This window comes from Antechinus flavipes, chromosome 4, assembly GCF_016432865.1.
Source record: "Antechinus flavipes isolate AdamAnt ecotype Samford, QLD, Australia chromosome 4, AdamAnt_v2, whole genome shotgun sequence".
Taxonomy (NCBI): Eukaryota; Metazoa; Chordata; class Mammalia; order Dasyuromorphia; family Dasyuridae; genus Antechinus; species Antechinus flavipes.
In genome coordinates this window covers 350790587-350809266 of record NC_067401.1, presented here as the reverse complement: position 1 = coordinate 350809266, position 18680 = coordinate 350790587, and the positions used below count along the sequence as shown (strand labels likewise).

The window sequence follows — 18680 nt, the reverse complement described above, 5'->3', positions numbered from 1 at the left end:
CAGAAGTAAGAAGGGAGAACATTTCAAGTTTGGAAGATAGTCAGTGAAAACGCAAGAAGTCTGCGATGGCTTGTTGTATGTGAAGAATAGCCAGAAGTTTAGTGTTAAAACATATAACAACAACGACAGTAATAATAGCTAATAGCATTTATATAGCACCTACTGTTTTGTTTTGTCATTGTTTTAAGCTTTTTACCATTATTCTATTATTTGATCCTCACATGGGTGTGAGAAGTAGGTGCTATTATTATTCCCATTTTATAGATAAAGAAACTTGTCAAATAGAGGTTAAGTGATTTGCCCAGGCTATCTCTGAACTTGGCCGGTCCTGATTCCAAATCCTGGACACTACCCACTGCAACAACTAGGTAGTATACATCATGTACCACTTAGCACTTAGAGGGGAATAAATGTAAGCAGACGGGAAAAGCAGTAAGAAAGTTGGATTGAAGGGCTTTAAAAGCCAAAGAACTTTAGAAACTATAGGAGTTTATTGAGTAGAAGAATACCATCATTAGACTTGAATTTTAGGAAGATCATTTTGATAACTGAGTGGAGGATGGATTGGATTGGGGAAAAATTGGATGGAGGAAGACAATCAGAAGCTTTTGAAGTAGTCTAGGCATGAGGTGGTGAGGGTCTGAATCAAGATGGTAACTGTCAATGAAGAGAATTCTATGAAGAGATGTTGTGAAGTTAAATGTGATGAGTTCTTTTCCCTTTCAGATTTCCCAGCAAGAATCTAAAGAAGAATTATTGCCGTAATCCAGATGGAGAGCTTCAGCCATGGTGTTTTACCACAAGTCCAAATAAGCGTTGGGAATTCTGCGTCATCCCCCGCTGCTGTAAGCATTACCTGTTATAGCATTGTGTTATTCAAAGCCTCTGGATAAAGTTTTAAATTGGATAAAGATGAAAATATCTGGCAGTGACAGTACAGTGACAGTATCTGGTTGAAAGGTGATGCTAGTGCCTGAAAGTTATTATTGCTCTTTGTTTAGTCATTTATTTTTTTAGTCATGTCTGATTCTTTGTGTCTTCATTTGGGGTTTTGTTAGGAAAGATTCTGGAGTAGTTTTCTACTCCAAATCATTTGACAGTTAAGAAAACTGAGGCAAACAGGCTTCTGTGACTTGCCTAGGATCACATAACTGATAAGTGTCTGAGGCTGGATTTGAAAAGGTCTTGATTCTAGGCCCAGCACTCTAAGCACTGTACCATCTATTGGCCCAAATAATAACATCAGCTCATGTTTCTCTTCCTAATCAGACCCACTTATTACTATGGAAGTGAAAATATGGTTCATGGCTCTATATCTGTGATATTGACTCCAGCAGTTTGCTCTTCTCTATTTAGGAGTAAAAATGAGTCTCATTTCTGATCTAGTTATTTATTTTCTCTTATTTTTAAAATGTTATTTTTAAAGAATTCTATCTAATTGATTTTATTGATGTTCTTTGATTTTTATATCATTGTCATTTCTGAATATATTCCTTGGTCTTCCACAAATCTTCCCTTAGTTAAATAATAAATAGTTAAATAAACCCAACAAATACAATGACCATGCCTGTATTCCATACCCATAATCCACATTTCAAAGTTTCAAACATCCTCATTTCTTGTTGTTGGCTAAGATCAGTGATTACCCTGATGAGGTTTGTCTATGAGTATTTTTTAGCATTATTCTAGTCATTGTTTTTCAGGTTCTGGCTCTCTTCATGTTTCTCTTAATTCTTCATGTTCATATTCTTACATGTCAATAATATTCCATTACATTCCCTTATCACACTTGGTTCAGTCAAACCCCAACTTATACATAGTCACTCTGTCTCCTATTTTTTGTTATCACAAAAGTATTGTATTTGCAATTATTTTGATATATGAAATCTAAAACTCTAGATTTTTGTTGTTCTCTAGCACTCATCTCTAGATTTTTGTTGTTCAGTCATTTCAGTTGTGTCCAGCTCTTGTCCCGTTTGAAGCTTTCCTGGCAAGGATACTGGAATGATTTGCCATTTCCTTCTCCAGCTCATTTTACACTGAGAAAACTGAGGCAAAAAGCATTAAGTGACTTGCCCAGAACATACAGTTTGTATATGAATGAGGTCATATTCAAATTCAGGTCTTCTTCATCATCAGAATTCTCTGACATGTATAATCTGACATTTGCTTGAATACTTATAGCAATGGGGAATTTACTACTTCACAAATGAGCCCATTCTATTTTTTAAAATTATTTTTGTTTTTATCTTTATGTTTGTTTAAAAAAAAACAGAATAGAAAAAAGAAAGACAGAAAAGGAAAATAAAACAAAATGAAATGAAACAGAACAGAATGTTGTCATATGCCCAGCAAAGACAGAAAAGGAAAATAAAACAAAACGAAATGAAATAGAACAGAACATTGTCATATGCCCAGCAGAATGTCAGGGAAAATTCAAAATATATAACAATAAATTTCCACTTCAAAAAAGGATATATAATAGTAGAAAAACATATTCATGAGTATCCATCTTTGCTTTCTTATAGCTTATTCTTTTGTTCTCTGCTGTGCATTTTTTTACTTTATTCTTTTTCCCCTTTTCATTCCCTCCAACTCCCCCAAGCAAGCTATAGTTAAGCACAGACATTTAATAACACATACATACACACACATACATATATATATGTACACACAAACATGCCCATTCTATAGCTATATATTTCAACCTGATACCTATTTCAATTATTAATCATTAAACAGCACTTCTTTATATTTCACTGAAATCCATCTCTTTGTATTTTTGATTTACTGGACCTAGTTCTGTCCCAAACTACACAGAATAAATTGAGTTCCTCTTCTCAGTAACAGCTTTTCAGCTACTCAAAGATAAGTAGCCTGTTTCCTTTAAGTCTTCTCTTGTCTGTGTTAAGGCAGCTGTGATGGAACTCTGAAAAATGAGGGCTTTTGTATACTGGAAATAGTCTTCAGGCTACAGGGTAGGAAATTGGCAATGGATATAGCTGCTGTCATGTTCTTCCAAACTGAAAGGAGTCTGTTCTGTTCTGAAAGCTGAGAAAACCACAAGAAAGCCCATTTCCAGAGTCCTGAGATGGACTGACTACCCTTACACTAGGCTAAGATCTTCACTAGGGAGGATGAAGCTGATAGGACACATTTACTACTGCTATAGAATTTTGAAAAGCAAGTGTTATATTTGGGAGTTTGGAATAAGACTCATTTGTGGGTAATGAAAAACAATATTGTAACATAGTCCTAGTCTTTTTTAGCTATGTATCCCTTTGTTAATTTCATTATAATCTTGTCCCTTTTCTATCAGTTCTTAGAGATGATGGGATTAATCTTGACCTACTAACAGGAGAACCAGTCTCACTGATGTTTAGGAATAAAATACAAAGCTGAGACATAAGCTTTCGAAAGAAACTTTGGTGAGGATAAAGTAAAAATCATTGCTGATTATGTTCAGTAGTTTTCAATCATGATAAAGTTATTTTCTTCTTCAGCTTATTTTATAGAGAAGGAAACTGAGATGAGTTCTAGGGTCACCCAATTAGTAAGTTTCTGAGGCTGGATTTGAACTCAGAAAGAACAATCTTCTTGATTCTAAGCCCAGCATTCCATCCATTGCACTACCTAGCTGCCTAATCATAAAGGTGCTGTGGGATAATTATGTTCTTTGTTCCAGACATTCTACTTCTTTAATTGTAGTCTATGAAGTTAACTTTTTGGATAGCTAAATCATCTTGTTGAATATTATGCTAAACTTATTAATTGCCTTTAACACATTATTTGCTCCAACTTGGACCTGAGCAATTGATTCTTTTTTTCTTTCTTTTCTTTTCTTTTTTTCTTTTTTCTTTTTCTTTTTCTTTTTTTTTTTTTTTTGCTGAGGCAATTGGGGTTAAGTGAGTTGTCCAAGGTCCCACAGTTAGGAAGTGTTAAGTGCCTGAGGTCAGATTTGAACTCAGGTCCTCCTGACTTCAGGGCTGGTGCACTATCCACTGCACCAACGACCTGCCTGGATTTCTTTTGTTTTTGTCACCTTCATTTCCAAACATAATTCTGATCTCACTCAATAAGACATCCTTTGAAATAAAGGCAAAACCAACCAATGCAGCAAAAATTTCAGATAGTGCTTACAAAACTCCAAAACCACAGACTCCTAAATGTACTGAGAAACAAGAGAGGTACATCTCTTCTAGATTTTCTCCAGGTCAAGCTTGGTCATTGCAATTCCAGTTAGTCAACAAATATTTAATAGGTACTTACTGTGTGCCAGGCATTATGTAAAGCCCAGGGAATACAAATTAAGAGCCAAAAAAAAATCCCTAACCTGGTGGAATCATGAAAAGTTATGATAACATCTAAATAACTAGGTGGAGAGGAGTGAGGGGAGACATGAGCACTTAAGAGAACCAAGGAAAACGTTTTGAAAAATAGGAGGAAATTGAGCTAAATTTGAAAAAAATAAAACAGAGAAAACCAAAAGATAGAGATCAAGAAGCATTTTTGGATTGTAGGATAGAAAATATAAAAGCATGGAGACAATGGAATGTCATGCTCAATGAATAGCAATAGGCCTTTATTGCCTTTTCTTCATATTTTGTTGTTGGGTCATTTTTCAGTTGTATTCAGTTCTTCAACAAACCATTTGAGGTTTTCATGGCAAAGATATTGGAACTGTTTTACATTTTCTTCTCAAGCTCATTTTACAAATGAGGAAACTGAGCATTAAATGATTTACTCAGAGGATCACATGGCAAGTTAGTGTCTGAGGCTAGATTTGAACTCATGAAGATGAGTCTTTCTGGTTCCAAGCCAGATAGAGCTTTATCCACTGCACCTCCCTTTTGCCTGATATACCAGGCTAGTAATATCCCAGTGACTATGTCCTTCTTTTCAAAGTACATACAAAATGTTTAATGATTGATTCTAGAATTTTGCAAGGGATTGACATCAAGTTCATAGGTCTAGTTTCCAGAACCTACCTCCCCTGTTTTGAACATGGGAGTGATATATCCTCATCCTGAGTCATCTGCCACTTCTCTTCTCCAAAGGGATTCCAGATTCGTGATCACATCTACCAGTTAATTCCTGTACTCTCTGATGTAATTCTTTTGGATTAGGTGTATTCTTTTTATCTTCCCATCTATTTCTTTCTCTCAACCATATTTGCTCTACTCTTTCTGGTTTGAAAGCCATTCTCCTTGACAGAGAAGATGAAAGCAATATAGGAGGTGCTTCATTTGGCTTTCTTTCTGTTGTCAACATTTCATTAACAACTCCAAAGTAGTGGGTATATACCTTTCTTGTTCTCCTTTTTTTGTTTTGAAGATACAAAACAAAACAAAACAAGAAGCCCAGCCCTGTTTGTTCACTTTAGAATTTTTCTTTTAATTTAAATTTCCCCTTTAATGCACTCTCCCATCTAGCCAAACTGGCTCTACTTCACACAATATACTGTCTCTTTTCTCTATGCCTTTGAACAAAGTGTCCTCAGTGTCTGGAAAGTATTCCTTCCTCTTCTCTGTCTCTTAGGGTACCTAATAGCTACCTTCAATGCTTAGCTTAATTGCCACCTTTTACATGAAGTTTTCCCTTATTTCCCAGCTGTGGGTGCCTTCCCTCTTACCTTGATTTTATTATGTATTATGCATACATTTTGCACTTCTTTATATGTGTACATGTTGTTTCTCTCAATAAAATATAAATACTTGGGGCAGGATGGTTTCATTTCTCTCATGTAAAGAAAGTGCCCAGCAATTAAACTCAGTATTTGGCATACAGTAGGTGCTACAGTGGATAAAGTGCCAAACCTGAAGTCAGCAAGACTCATCTTCCCTAGTTCAAATCTAGTTCTAGAGAATTATTAATTGTGTAGTGCCCAATCTAGTCTCAGACACTAACTGGGTGTGTCACTTAACCCTGTTTGCCTCAGTTACCTTAGCTGTAAAAGGAGCTGAGAAAGAAATAGAAGACCATTCCAGTATCTTTACCAAGAAAACTTCAAATGGGTTTCCAAGATCATGAAGAATCAGAGACAACTGACCAACAACAGCAATCTTAAACAGTGTCTGTTGATTGATTTTTGATTGATTGAAATCTCAATTCATTTAGGGTCATTAACTTTAGTACACTATCATATAAATCCATTACATGTTTGAGATTTTTTTTTTCATGGATACTTCCATTTTTTGTACATATTCCATTTGAGAGATTTTGGGTGGCCATAATGGTCTATTAGATACTTTTTCTTTGCTGTATCACTGGGATTATTTACAAATATCTTGTCAAAATTTTGTTTCTGAGACAAGCTCTTCTTGATTTACCTTCTCTTTTAAAGAATCTTTGCCCATGGGACTGTATATCAATTCTCTGCTTGTGTTAAGGTTTTAATAACATTTTTTACTAACCATCAATACTGTGTGCATTGATTTTTTATGAATTACTGGGATGCACAAATCAATCAGTTAACAAGCACTGAAATATCTATTATGTGCTAGATATTTATGCTATATGTAAGCTTCTTTAGGACAAGCCCTGCATTTTGCCTCTTGTTGCATTCTGAGTACTTAGCACAGTGCTTGGTATATATTAGGCATCTAATAAATCTTTATTAATCATTTTATTGCTTGGGAATTTTATTCTGAGACAAATATACACAGGATCATAAATTTAGAGCTGGATGATACCACAGAAGTCATTCAGCCTAATCTCAATTTACAGATTAGGAAATTGAGACTCCAGAGAGATTATGTAACTGGCCACCATATTTCCAAGGCCAGCTCTCTATGACTTCTGCCATTCTCATATTATCTTGCAATAATAGAAAGATTGTAACTATGACAAGGAAGGCTGAAGTTTTGATTTGCTTTATGCAGAGATAGATCTCTGGGTCTTGGGTCAGTATGACCTGAGTTCAAACCCAGCTTCAGACACTTATTAGCTGTGTGGTCCTAAGGCAATCCCTTAACCCTGGTTTTTGCCTCAGTGTTCCCCGACATACAAGGAGGTAGAGAGCATCCAGAAAGGTCTCCTCTTCTACTATCTCAGAACAAAAACAGGTGAAGGAAATACAAGCCTCATCAAGCCTTGTGAAAAATGTAAAAACAACATCTAAATGCCAAGTCTCATGGGAAACAGAGCCAGAAGGGGAACTTAGGCCAGTTTTTTCTTCTTTAATGTTTGTCTATGCTTTCAAAAAACACAACGTATTTTTTTTCTCTCTTTAAGCTACACCTCCACCACCTTCTGGTCCAATGCTTCAGTGCTTAAAGGGACGAGGGGAAAATTACAGAGGCACCATCGCCGTCACTAAGTCTGGGCTTACTTGTCAACACTGGAACAGCCAGACACCTCATAAGCATAACCGAACCCCAGAACTCTTTCCCTGCAAGTAAGTCCGCAGTTGGTGGCTAATGAGTATAATATACTTCCGTGTGTATGTCTGTGTGTGTGTATATATATATGTGTGTGTGTGTATATATATATATACATATATTTACATATACATGCAAACATATATACATATATATTGAAAGTTGAAGGATTTGACTAAGATCACATAGATAACACGGGGCAGAGTTGGTTTGGTCCCCAAATCTAGCTCTCAGTATTCAGGATTGAAGACATTAGGCAACAGAGAAGAATTGCAAATGGCTGAGACTTGTGTAAGGAAAGTGGAAGGCTATAGTAACTTGTGTGGAAGACCAGACCTTCCTTTCTATCTCTACCTCCATACTCCTCCTCCACCAGATCCTTCTAAAATTAATCCTTAAAAGACTCTTTAGAGTTATTGACTTAGAGTTAGAAAGGTCACCTAGTCCAATTCCCCTATTTTACAGATAAATTGAATCGAGGTGATTTTACTCAGGGTCACAATTTGAAATCAATGACCAAATTTGAATCCAGGTCTTCTAGCTCCAAATTCCGCATTATAATGCTTTGACTTTCCTAAATTTATAGGTCTTTGAGGCACAAGGGAAAAATCAATTCACAAATCATATTCTTGAACTGTTTTTTTCCAAAACAAACAACTTCTGGGACTTAAGACTGGATTCATATTAAGTAGCAGCATGGCCAATTGGAGAGTCAAGGAAGACCTGGATTCAGTTCTTGATTCTGACACATTTTGGCTGTATTACTATGATCAAGTCAATTAACTTCTTAATGCTTTAGGCCCTTCTGTAAGACTATAAATTGCAGAATATTTTCTTATCAACATTGCTAAAGGAAATTTTCTCATGAAGAATTCCCTATAGCAGTTCAATTACAGATTTAAACAAAAAAAAGTCAGTTGCAATTGTTACTAGTAATACTAGTAGTAGTAAGAAGAAGAGGAGGAATAGCAATAATGGTAGTCATAATTGTAGTACTTATAGAAAGAGTAGTAGGTAATAGGAGTAGATAGTAATAATAATAGAAGATAATAGTGGTAGTACTGGTAATAGTAATAAGTAGTAGTAATCATAGGTGGTAGTAGCAAGTAGTAAAAATAATATGTGGTAGTGATAGTATTACTAGTAGGAGTAATGGTAGTAGGAATAGCAGGTGGTAGTACATAACAGTAGTGGTAATAGGTAGTAGTTGTGGTACTGATGGTAATGATAATAGTAGTAGTAGGTAATTCTTCTTGTTTGTCCTTCTCAAAAATGGTGACATCAGTGAGGGGATGTCATGATACACAACTGGATTTAAGTGAGGGAAAAGCTGTGTAAAGTCTCATTTTCTCTAGCTTCACTTTCTCCTTCAGAGCATTTGAGTTCAGTGGCTAAATATAGATCAGGATGATTAAAGATGGCCATATACAGTGGGAGAGCTTGGCCTTTAAGCCAAGGTCTTTAACAAGTCTCGATTTGATTGGGGCAACTGCCCATTCATTGATTAGGTCTAGGTAAGAAGGAAATGAGGCAAAGAATTGCCTTTTTTACCTATTCAAAAAAATTTAATCTTGAAGAGGAAGATCCTTAAGAGAAACAACTGTTATTAACATTCACTCTGAGTCAATCAGAGTCCAGACAGACAATGGCCGAGTGGGGCTCGGCCTGGGATCCTTTGTTGGTCAATCTAGGAGAACCAGAGGGATTTAAATTTAAAGCATGGTCTTCACGAAAAAAAATCTAGCCTGAGATAGCCCAAGATATCTTGCAAGTTTTCAGCAATCAAAATTTATATTACTTTGTGCAGAACTCTCACAAAAAGGGAAAGAAAAGAAGGAAGGAAAGAATAATAGAGAAAGAAAAAAAGAAGGAAGGAAAGAAAGAAAGAAAGAAAGAAAGAAAGAAAGAAAGAAAAACAAGGAAAGAAAGAAGGAAAGAAGGAAAGAAAGAAAGAAAGAAAAACAAGGAAAGAAAGAAGGAAAGAAAGAAAAAATGTATTCAATAATTCTCATGAAGTCCCAACACACTTTTCATTCTCACACCCAAAAGAGAAAGTTGTAATTATATGTAAGCCCATTCCACTAAAGCATTCCATTCTGGCATTTGTTCAACACTGTGTCCGAAATTTTACTTCTCTGCTCAAGAAACTTCAGTAGCTCCCTATTGGCTCATAGAGTAAAACACAAACTCCTCTGTTAGGCATTTAACTTACTTTTCAAAAGCGATTACAAATTCACATTCTATCCTCTGCTTGCTGTTGCCTGTATAGGATAGTCCCTCTCCTATCTCTGAGCTTTTGCATAAGTTATTCCTTTTGCCAGACATTCTTCTCTTTCATTTCATTCAGCCTCTAGGAATCTCTAGCTCCCTTCAGAGCTCAGTTAGCTCAAGGGCTACCACCAGAAAAAGCCCTTTATGATTCCTCTGTTAGTGCTCTAAACCCTTGGTGCATCCATATTCCTTCCTCCAGCAGAGAATTAGCAGAGTACCCAGGAAACATCTAATAAATGATGACTGAGTTCCTTGTGTCATGGCGGCACTTACCCTTTGTGTCATGTATAAGTCAGTCTTTTCATTGTAATTGCATTTTCTCAGTGCTACTGATCCCACTTCAATTAACTTTCAACAAATTCTTTCCAGGGGTTTGGATGAAAACTATTGCCGTAATCCTGATGGGGAGTCGGCACCCTGGTGCTACACCACCAGTGAAGAGAGGTGGGAATTCTGCGACATACCTTCCTGTGGCTCCTCCCCTCAACAGACAGAAACAGTGGGTAAGGGAGGTTTCTATGAATGATGGACCCAAAAGGAATCATGGAACTCTCCTACTTCCAGTACTCTCCTATTTTTACTTTACAAAGATCTAATTATCAGGGAATGGATTATTTGGCTAATAATTGTATTTTCAGAGTTGTGTGTGTGTATGTTGGCTATGTGTGTATGGAAACCCTATCACTTGCACAGAACATCCCACTTAATCATTCAGTATGGTAAGGATGTGTACACAGTAGTGGAAAGAACATGGTATTTAGAGTCAGGAGACCTGAGTTTAAATCTTGTCTCTGATTCTTACAAGTTGTATGTTCATAGGCAAATCACTTAAATCTCTTGAGGATCAGTCTCCTGCTCTGATAAATGAGAACAATAACCATCCTATTTCATAGGCTTATAGTGAAAAAATTAAATGCTGTCTCTCCTTCCTAACTCCTGCTCTAACATACATATCAGTACTCCCTCAAATATTCTAACTTTCCAGTTACTCATTTTTATGACCTATTCCTTCACCCCATTTTGTGTACACAGAAATGATCATATCCTTCTTTTTGTTATCACCCACATGATCTTGAACTCTGAAATTCAATGATCTGATCATAATTTTATCATTCCTTCTTTCCTTCTGATTAACTCTGTTCTTTCTTTTCACTGTGCTCTTCAAACCTTCTGCCCCTCAGTTCTTTCTAAGCCCATCATCACTGCACTAGATACACACTCTTCCCTTCCTAATCCTCACCCTTGCAAATCAGCTCAACTCTTTGTTCTGGAGTCCTTTGCCCATTTGGCCTATTACTGACATCCCCTGCTGAATACCCACCTTAGGTTGTTCCCACATGCATTACCATTGCCCCTCTTCTCATGTTGCTGAATAGAATTGGAGAAAGTCACAAAACCATGCTGACTTGGATCTCTACAAATTTAGGTTACAGAATCCCAGCTAGACCATCATGGTGGAAGTAGTGATAGTGAGCCCCAAAGGTTAGCCTCACAGCTGTAGAGTAAAATTACAGGTCACTGGGATTGAAGTGGTTGAAAAATTTAAGTCAGTTTAAGGTAGAAGAGAGGTGTTTCACATGATTATCTCAGAGCTTGGAGGTGATAGCAGGGGAACTACGAGCCAGGTGCCAAGGTCACTGAAGAAGGGAGTTCAGTGTTCAAGAATTTGGTAGATAAAAGAAATGTGGATGATGGGGATAGAGGGTAAGAGATCTGGGAGAGGTTGTTGAGTGATGACAATGAAATAAATAAACGAAAGGCAATTGAGAGAAAGGAGCAGACCTATACCTCTTCCCTGCCCTTGGGATCAAGGAGAATGGGAGGAAAAATGGCCTTTTTAAAAAAGCATTGCTAAAAATATAGTATCTACTGACAGAAATCAAGTTTCAATTACTTTGAAGAGACAAAAGGAGTGCTTTTAGTTAGAGTGGAAGGATATAGAGGAGTTTGTTTATACAAGAATAAGGTATTTTATTTTTTCTCCCTAAAGGTCAAAGAGGCTAATCAAAGGTAGAATGAGCTAGTAAAGGGAAGAATAGGCCCAGGGAAGATAAGGGTTGAATTGGATGGGGATGAGAACACTGAAACTTTGCTTCTTGTTCTAATGCCTCCCACATTGTTCTACACATAGTTTATGCTTATTAAATGTTTGCTAAATTGTAGGATGAACTTAAATCAAAGTAAGTGACTGAGAGTTAGGCCAAAGGTAAAAGTTAGAAGGAAGAGGGCACAATCTCAAGGGGGCAACATTGGAAAATAGCAAGAGCTTATTAAATTCACTAGGAACAAGAGCCCAATCAGCCCACTGATTATTCCTGTCATAATCTGAGTCACCAGCTCTTCTGATGCATTTGATGTCTATGAAATAACCAGTGTTTTTGTTTAATTTCTTTTATTTCTACTTCAGTAACCACTGTGCGAAGCCCTGTGATCCAAGAATGCTACACGGGCAATGGACAAAGTTACCGTGGGACATCATCCACCACAATCTCAGGAAAGAAGTGCCAGGCCTGGTCTTCTATGGTTCCACACCGACATGAGAAGACCCCAGATAATTTCCCCAATGCGTATGTCCACATCATTCATCAGCTGAGAATTTGACTCAATGTATCTATTAGAAAATCTCATAAAGAAAACAGGACATTCAGATGCCCATCAGAACTGTGCTTTAGCAGGCTTTCCACTAGTGAATTTTGTCCTTAGTGAATTCTAAAATGTTCCTGATTCTGAGAATAGGAGAGAGAAGAGCTTTGAAAAGCTTGATATAACCAGTTTTGAGGTGGAATGAAAGTGAAATTTTAATGGAAAACTCAGAGGGACACTTAACATAGATCTTTGGGAAGATTCCAATTTAATGGCAGTTAAAGACTTTAGAATAACCCCATTGTTAATTGTACCATCTAATAAGAAATGCAATCTTCACATCATTAGCTTGGTTGCCTCCAAAAAAGTGCCTCAAAAATACAATGAGAATTGTCAAAACCACTAATGATCCTAAGTTTCAAGACCTGTGAATGTGGGTATATATATATATGCGGTTGTCAGTAAATGCATTGATAAAATAGAGTACATCAGAGAAGGGTGGTTGCCATGGTGACATAGTGTGTCATATGAGAACTGGAAGAAGGAATTAGGAATATTTAGCATAAAGAAGACAAGGTATTGGGGGCATCATGATAGCTGAGTCCAGGTATTTAAGGGCTCTTACGCAAACCAGCTTTAAAAGACAAAAAGGACAGAACTAGATGTATTGGATAAAGATTGCTAAGGGGCATATTTCAGTTTGATATAAGGAAAAATTTATCCCCAAAGTATAATAGTATGCCTTAGGAGGTAGTACATTCTTTTTGCTATAAGTAGAGAATGGATAGTCACTTGATTTGGACATTCTAAAAGTGATTCTTCTTCAGGTATAGGTTGGTTTGGATGGCCTCCAGGACCCATTATGATCCTGCCATTATGAGATTGTGAATTTGTATTATTCACAGTGCTATTTGTGGAAATCAGGCCATGAATCAGAACTAGGAGAGCCAAGGCAGATAGACAGGCAGGTGAAAAGGAAGACACAGAAATAGGACAGCAAGGTGAGGCAGTGGGTCAAAACTGGACAAATAGTGAGAAGAAAAAGAACTGATGTTCTTTGCTTTGGAGAGGAGGCCTTTGAAAGGTTTCCTGCTCTTGCAAGATCTAATAGCTTACTCTCTAGTGTGTAAGGAGGTTAGCTCCTGTCGGTCAAGGGCTGTTCCAGTGCAGCAATTTGTCATGGCTGTCAGATCCCTTGTCCCTCCCTCCCCACGATACATACCACACACACATACACACACACGCTCATTCACTCACCAGATAAACATTCTGGAAGCCACACACAGAAGCAGAAAAAATATGAAAGCATGGATTGTTACTGAAGGCTAGTTTTTGTTGACATGCAGTATCTGCTGCAACTGTAGGAGATTACTCCATAGTACAAGTTTTCTTAATAAGTGGCAGACCATGAGTCAGAACTCATGAGTCAACTCCTATTTCAGAGATTTGTGATTTTGTCATCCTGGGGACTCCACTCACATAGGTAACAATGCCTTCGTGGACTTGGTCGATTGGTCATTGGGAGTTGACTCTACAACAATAATAATAACAAAAATGCATTTACAAAGCCTTAAGGTTTGCAATTATTTTATATATTAGTTCATTTGATCCTTAGCACAACCCCTGGGAGGTAGGTGTAAATTGTTATCCCTGTTTTATATATGAAGAAACTTAGTTGACGGAGTTTGCAAGGTGAGTTGCCCAAGATCACACAGCTAAGTAAGTATCTGAGGCAAGATTTAGGAATTCCTGACTCTAGGTCTAATGCTCACCTCAAGATATGACCTAGCTGGCTCACCTTTTTGTGGCCTACCTGGTAATGAGCCTCTCTGAACTTATCAAGGATGTCAGACAAACAGGGCGTTACCAAATCTGGCCCTGAAACTTTTCCAGGTGATTAAGACGTGACAAAACTCATGGTCTTCCTGCAAAGCCCTCAGGAACCCAGGGACACCTTAACACCCAGATAAAGCTAGTAGGACTTGACCTACAGGCCATGAGTCATATCATGTTTTATTAAAATTATCTCATTAAGGAATGCTATAAAGATCCATAGATTTATGGTTTTTGCAAACAAGTCTATAAGCACTCTCTGCCTTATGTATACACAACTTAAAAATATGCCTCTTGCATAGAGATGACTGGGCCCCTTGAGAGAAGGCTGGCTTTGGAGTCTTGAAAACTCAAAAATGTTTTCTCCACCTACTATGACTAAATCAAATTTAAATGCATTTAATCAACACCTACTACTACCATGCATTTATACTAAAGTTTAGACTTACAAAGACAAAAGGAAATAGTCTCGGCCCTCAAGTACTTTTTGCTGAGCTATAGTGCTGTCTTGTGTCTCTGATATAAAGATTTCACAATTTATAAATAGGTACCTCTCTAGGAAAATTCTAACTGAATAAGTGTTCCTATGTGACTAAATATTCTTTTGTTATTATTTATAAAAACTGTTTTTTGTTCTTATAGTGATTTGATACACAACTACTGCAGAAATCCAGATGGAGATAAAAGTCCTTGGTGTTATACCATGGATCCCAGAGTCAGATGGGAATTCTGTAATCTGGAGAAATGTTCAGAAACAGAAGGAAAGCTCCCAAACTCCCAAACTACAAAACTTCCTGGTGTAGATTTAACTTCTCACACAGAATCAGGTAATTGCTTCTTTAGAGGCCTGTATGCTTTGACATGGGGAAGGGAAAATAGAGACAAATCTTTATAGGTAGAGAGGTCAAGAATGGGGAGATTTATTAAAATTATATATATATATATATATGTATGTATGTATGTATACATTTACACATCAGAGGTGGAAAATGGGGTGGAACTTTGGCATTGAACATGGGAAGGAAAAAAGGTTAATGGTTTTAAGGGTAGTGAGTCAGAAAATACTATTTTAGATTTTAACTTCATTATATATCCATTCTCTTCCCCAATCCCAAATCAAAAAGCCATACATTAACAGGTATGATTGGTTGTGCACAATGTGCCAGGGGGATAGCTGTGGCTTTAAACAGGTTGAAATAGGGGCTAATTCAAAGAACAGATATTATCAGAAGGAAATTAGAAATGATACCTATTTAATCTCTGAACAAGAACCAAAACTCAATTCTTCTGTGTACACATAAATTTATACACACACACACACACACACACACACATATTTGCAGCTGTCATTTATCATCAATTGACCATGGGCAAATTATGTCCCCTTTTAGAATCTTAATTTTGGCACCTGGAGTAGATTCAGTAATAATAATGATATTGCCAATATGTGCCATCTAACTGTCCCTTTCAGAGAGTCTCTCCTAGTTCCTTTCAGTTCTAAATTTATGATCCCTGAAGTTCTTTCCACCTCTCAAATTCCATGATCCTATGGTTTTGTGAAAGGTAGTGGGATATATTGAAAAGAGTGCTGAAACTGAAACCACAAACTGAATTCAATTTTTCTCTCAGCCATTTGGTAATCTAATGACCCTCAAAAAGTCTCAACTTCAGAGTTGCCCTGTTTTGTATTCTGGGCCATTTCCAGTGGTCCTGATCTTTATCTAGCCACTGGCTCCAAATGACTACAGAGGAGAAATTGAGTCCAATTCATTTTCAAGCCATGGCTTGATCCTGATAACATGATCCTCTCAAGAATGAAGGAGAAACAACAACAAAGCAATATAAATGTGAATCATTACTATTATTGTATTCTCTGTATTCATATATAGAAGGCATCCTTTCTGAGTCTTACTTATATTGGTATCCAGTGGTGATTGGGAAGGAAGTAATAGAAGTTGGGGGAAGTAATTAGAATCTTAAGAACCATTCACAACCACCCTAAACAATAGGTTGATTGAATATTGCTGAGTTAAAATATCAATGTACCTTGGAAGAACCTTTATTAGCAATCTAAATATGAAAGCACATAACCTTGGAATGAGCACAATAAACAAAACATTGAGCTGCACAAATTTTGTGAAAATTTCAGGATTTATTAAGTTCTTGTAACCGAACCCAGAGAAACAAAGAATTCAATTCAATTCAAAGTTAATTTGATTTGAATTAGTTCTGGAGAAGGGGTTTGTGGCAGCTACCCACAGAATCACAGAATTTGAGAGTTGGAAAGGACCTGAGCGGAGGGCCATGGAATCCAACTCATACATGAAGGAATCACATTATAATACTACCCAAGTGGTAAACCAGCCTTTGCTTAAAGACATCCATAAAGGTAACTCTCTAAGGCTAAAAGTTGCAGAACTTCCGTGGAGCTGCATTTGTAGAAGAACTTTCCTCTCTGGATGTTCATTACCAAAGCTATCATAGTGTTATAATACATACACATATCCATCCCTTGATTGTAAGAGCACAACAACCTTCCCTTGTTGTCATTCAGCCATTCAGTCGTGTCCAACTCCGTGATTCTATGGACCACCACACACAGGGCCCTTCTATCCTTCTCTATCTCTCAAAATCTACCTCAGTTGGGTAATGGAATTATTGTTATTCCTCTTCAGCATAGGGGAAAACCAAGTCTCAGAGAAAGTAAGTGAGGGACTAACCCACAGTCATACAGCTAGCTAGTAGGTCATCCTATTATTCATTTCCAGTCGTCCTGATTTTTATCTTGCCACTGTACCCAAATGATTCCAGAGGAGAAAGTGGGACTATTGATTTTGCACAGCCCTCCCTCCTTTAAGTCCAATCCGTTTTCAAGTCATGGCATTGTATCCTGACAACAAGGTCCTCTCAAGAATGAAGGGAAAACATCATCAAAGCAATATAAATGTGAATTATCATGTTTTCTAATTCTGAACCTGATATTTCCTCCATTTCATCACTACCTTGACAAAAAGAAGACAGGAATAAAAACCAGTAGACCTAGATCCTAATTGTCTATACTCTTCCTTTTGAGCACATTCCTGCTAGAAACATTTTTTATTCATTTTGATTTTTCTCACCAAAGTAGATAATTATAAGAAGCATTTCTACTTATAGAACCAAAGGTGGATAAGGAGAGACATCCTCATGACTGAAAATTTCTCTCCCCCACCATTTTCTGGCTATAAATTATGATATTCTAAAAACAATAGAAAAAATTCCACAACTAGATAAAATATAACTATAGGAGTCAAAGAAAGTTCAGTTAATGGTTTGCTTCATTAAACAGAACAATCAAAAGTTTCAGTATAACCTTGGAGAATCATTTTGTAAAGTCATTCAATCCCTCTTTAACCACCCCCATTAAAGATTCTGCTTTCCAATTGGCCAAGAGGGGAACCTCAAAAGATGTTTCCATTAGTGGAAGTAATTAAAAAGACTTCTTTATGCAGGATTTCTTATCTTGTCCAATCACTTGCCCTTGTTACTTGAGGATGGAGTTTTTTCCTGGTTTGATCCAGAGAAGGGGAAGCATGAATTTGATTTTGATTTTGATTTGAATTGATTTGAAATTGATAGTCAGAGTCTAAAAATATTTATCTTTCACATATACCCAAAGACTTCAGATTAGGATAAACTGTCATATGATACAACCACCCCTCCCCCTTGGGGGGTGCTTTTCAATAATGCTGGAAAATATATTACAACACACTCTATTCCTTTCTTACACAGACTGTATGTTTGGAAGTGGTAAGGATTATCGGGGCAAGAGGTCAACCACTGTCACTGGCACCCCATGTCAGGCCTGGGCTGCACAAGAACCTCACGCACATAATATTTTTACTCCAGAGACATATCCAAAGGCAAACCTAGAAGAAAATGTAAGTAGCAGCAACTCATTTATTTAACTTTTATTTAAAATATTTATTTTACTACTTTATTTATTTAACTTATTTATTAATTATAATTTATTTTATTTTATTAATATTTTTATTGTTTTAACTTTTTATTTCTTTCCTTTTTAAAAAATTCCTTTAAAAATTAAGGAATATTAATTTTCTTTCTCTCTCATTTCCACCCCACAATGGAAAATCCTTCTAACATATATGCTTTAATCTACAATTCAATTTTGGTAACTGGAGGGTTGATAGGGTAAGGCTGGGTTTGTTGTCTGGGAGAATGAGGTAAATAGAGGCAAATCAAATACATGGGATACAAAATATAACCAAGAATTTTATTCTCTGCTTAACAGAAGATTAGTTTGTTTGTTTGTTTTATAACATCTAACTTGAAGAGTTCTACATATTTTAAAAATCATGAGTCTACAACTGGAAGGAACTTTCAAAAGTATTTAGTACAACCTTCTCATTTTAAACATGAGGAAATAACAATTCTAGAGGGCTCATGATGAAATGAAAAACAATACTTACCTCCTGACAGGTGATGAACTCAATGTACAAGATGCAATCTACATTTCTTTGAACATGACCAATATGGGAATTTGTTTTATTTAACTATAGCTATATTACATGTCACATTGATGGCAGATAGGATTCAAACTTAGCTCTAGAGCTC

General features: G+C 36.7%; 1 protein-coding gene across 2 annotated transcripts in view; it reads left to right on the top strand.

Annotated features, from left to right (window-relative positions):
- Nucleotides 1-18680, top strand: part of PLG (plasminogen) — a 62508-nt gene that overhangs the window by 29502 nt on the left and 14326 nt on the right. For both annotated transcript variants that reach the window (XM_051998055.1, XM_051998054.1), the window contains exons 7-12: nt 727-845; nt 7234-7396; nt 10020-10153; nt 12058-12217; nt 14709-14893; nt 17838-17986. In XM_051998055.1, coding sequence (XP_051854015.1) covers nt 727-845; nt 7234-7396; nt 10020-10153; nt 12058-12217; nt 14709-14893; nt 17838-17986 — 910 coding nt within the window. The remainder of the gene's footprint in view (nt 1-726; nt 846-7233; nt 7397-10019; nt 10154-12057; nt 12218-14708; nt 14894-17837; nt 17987-18680) is intronic.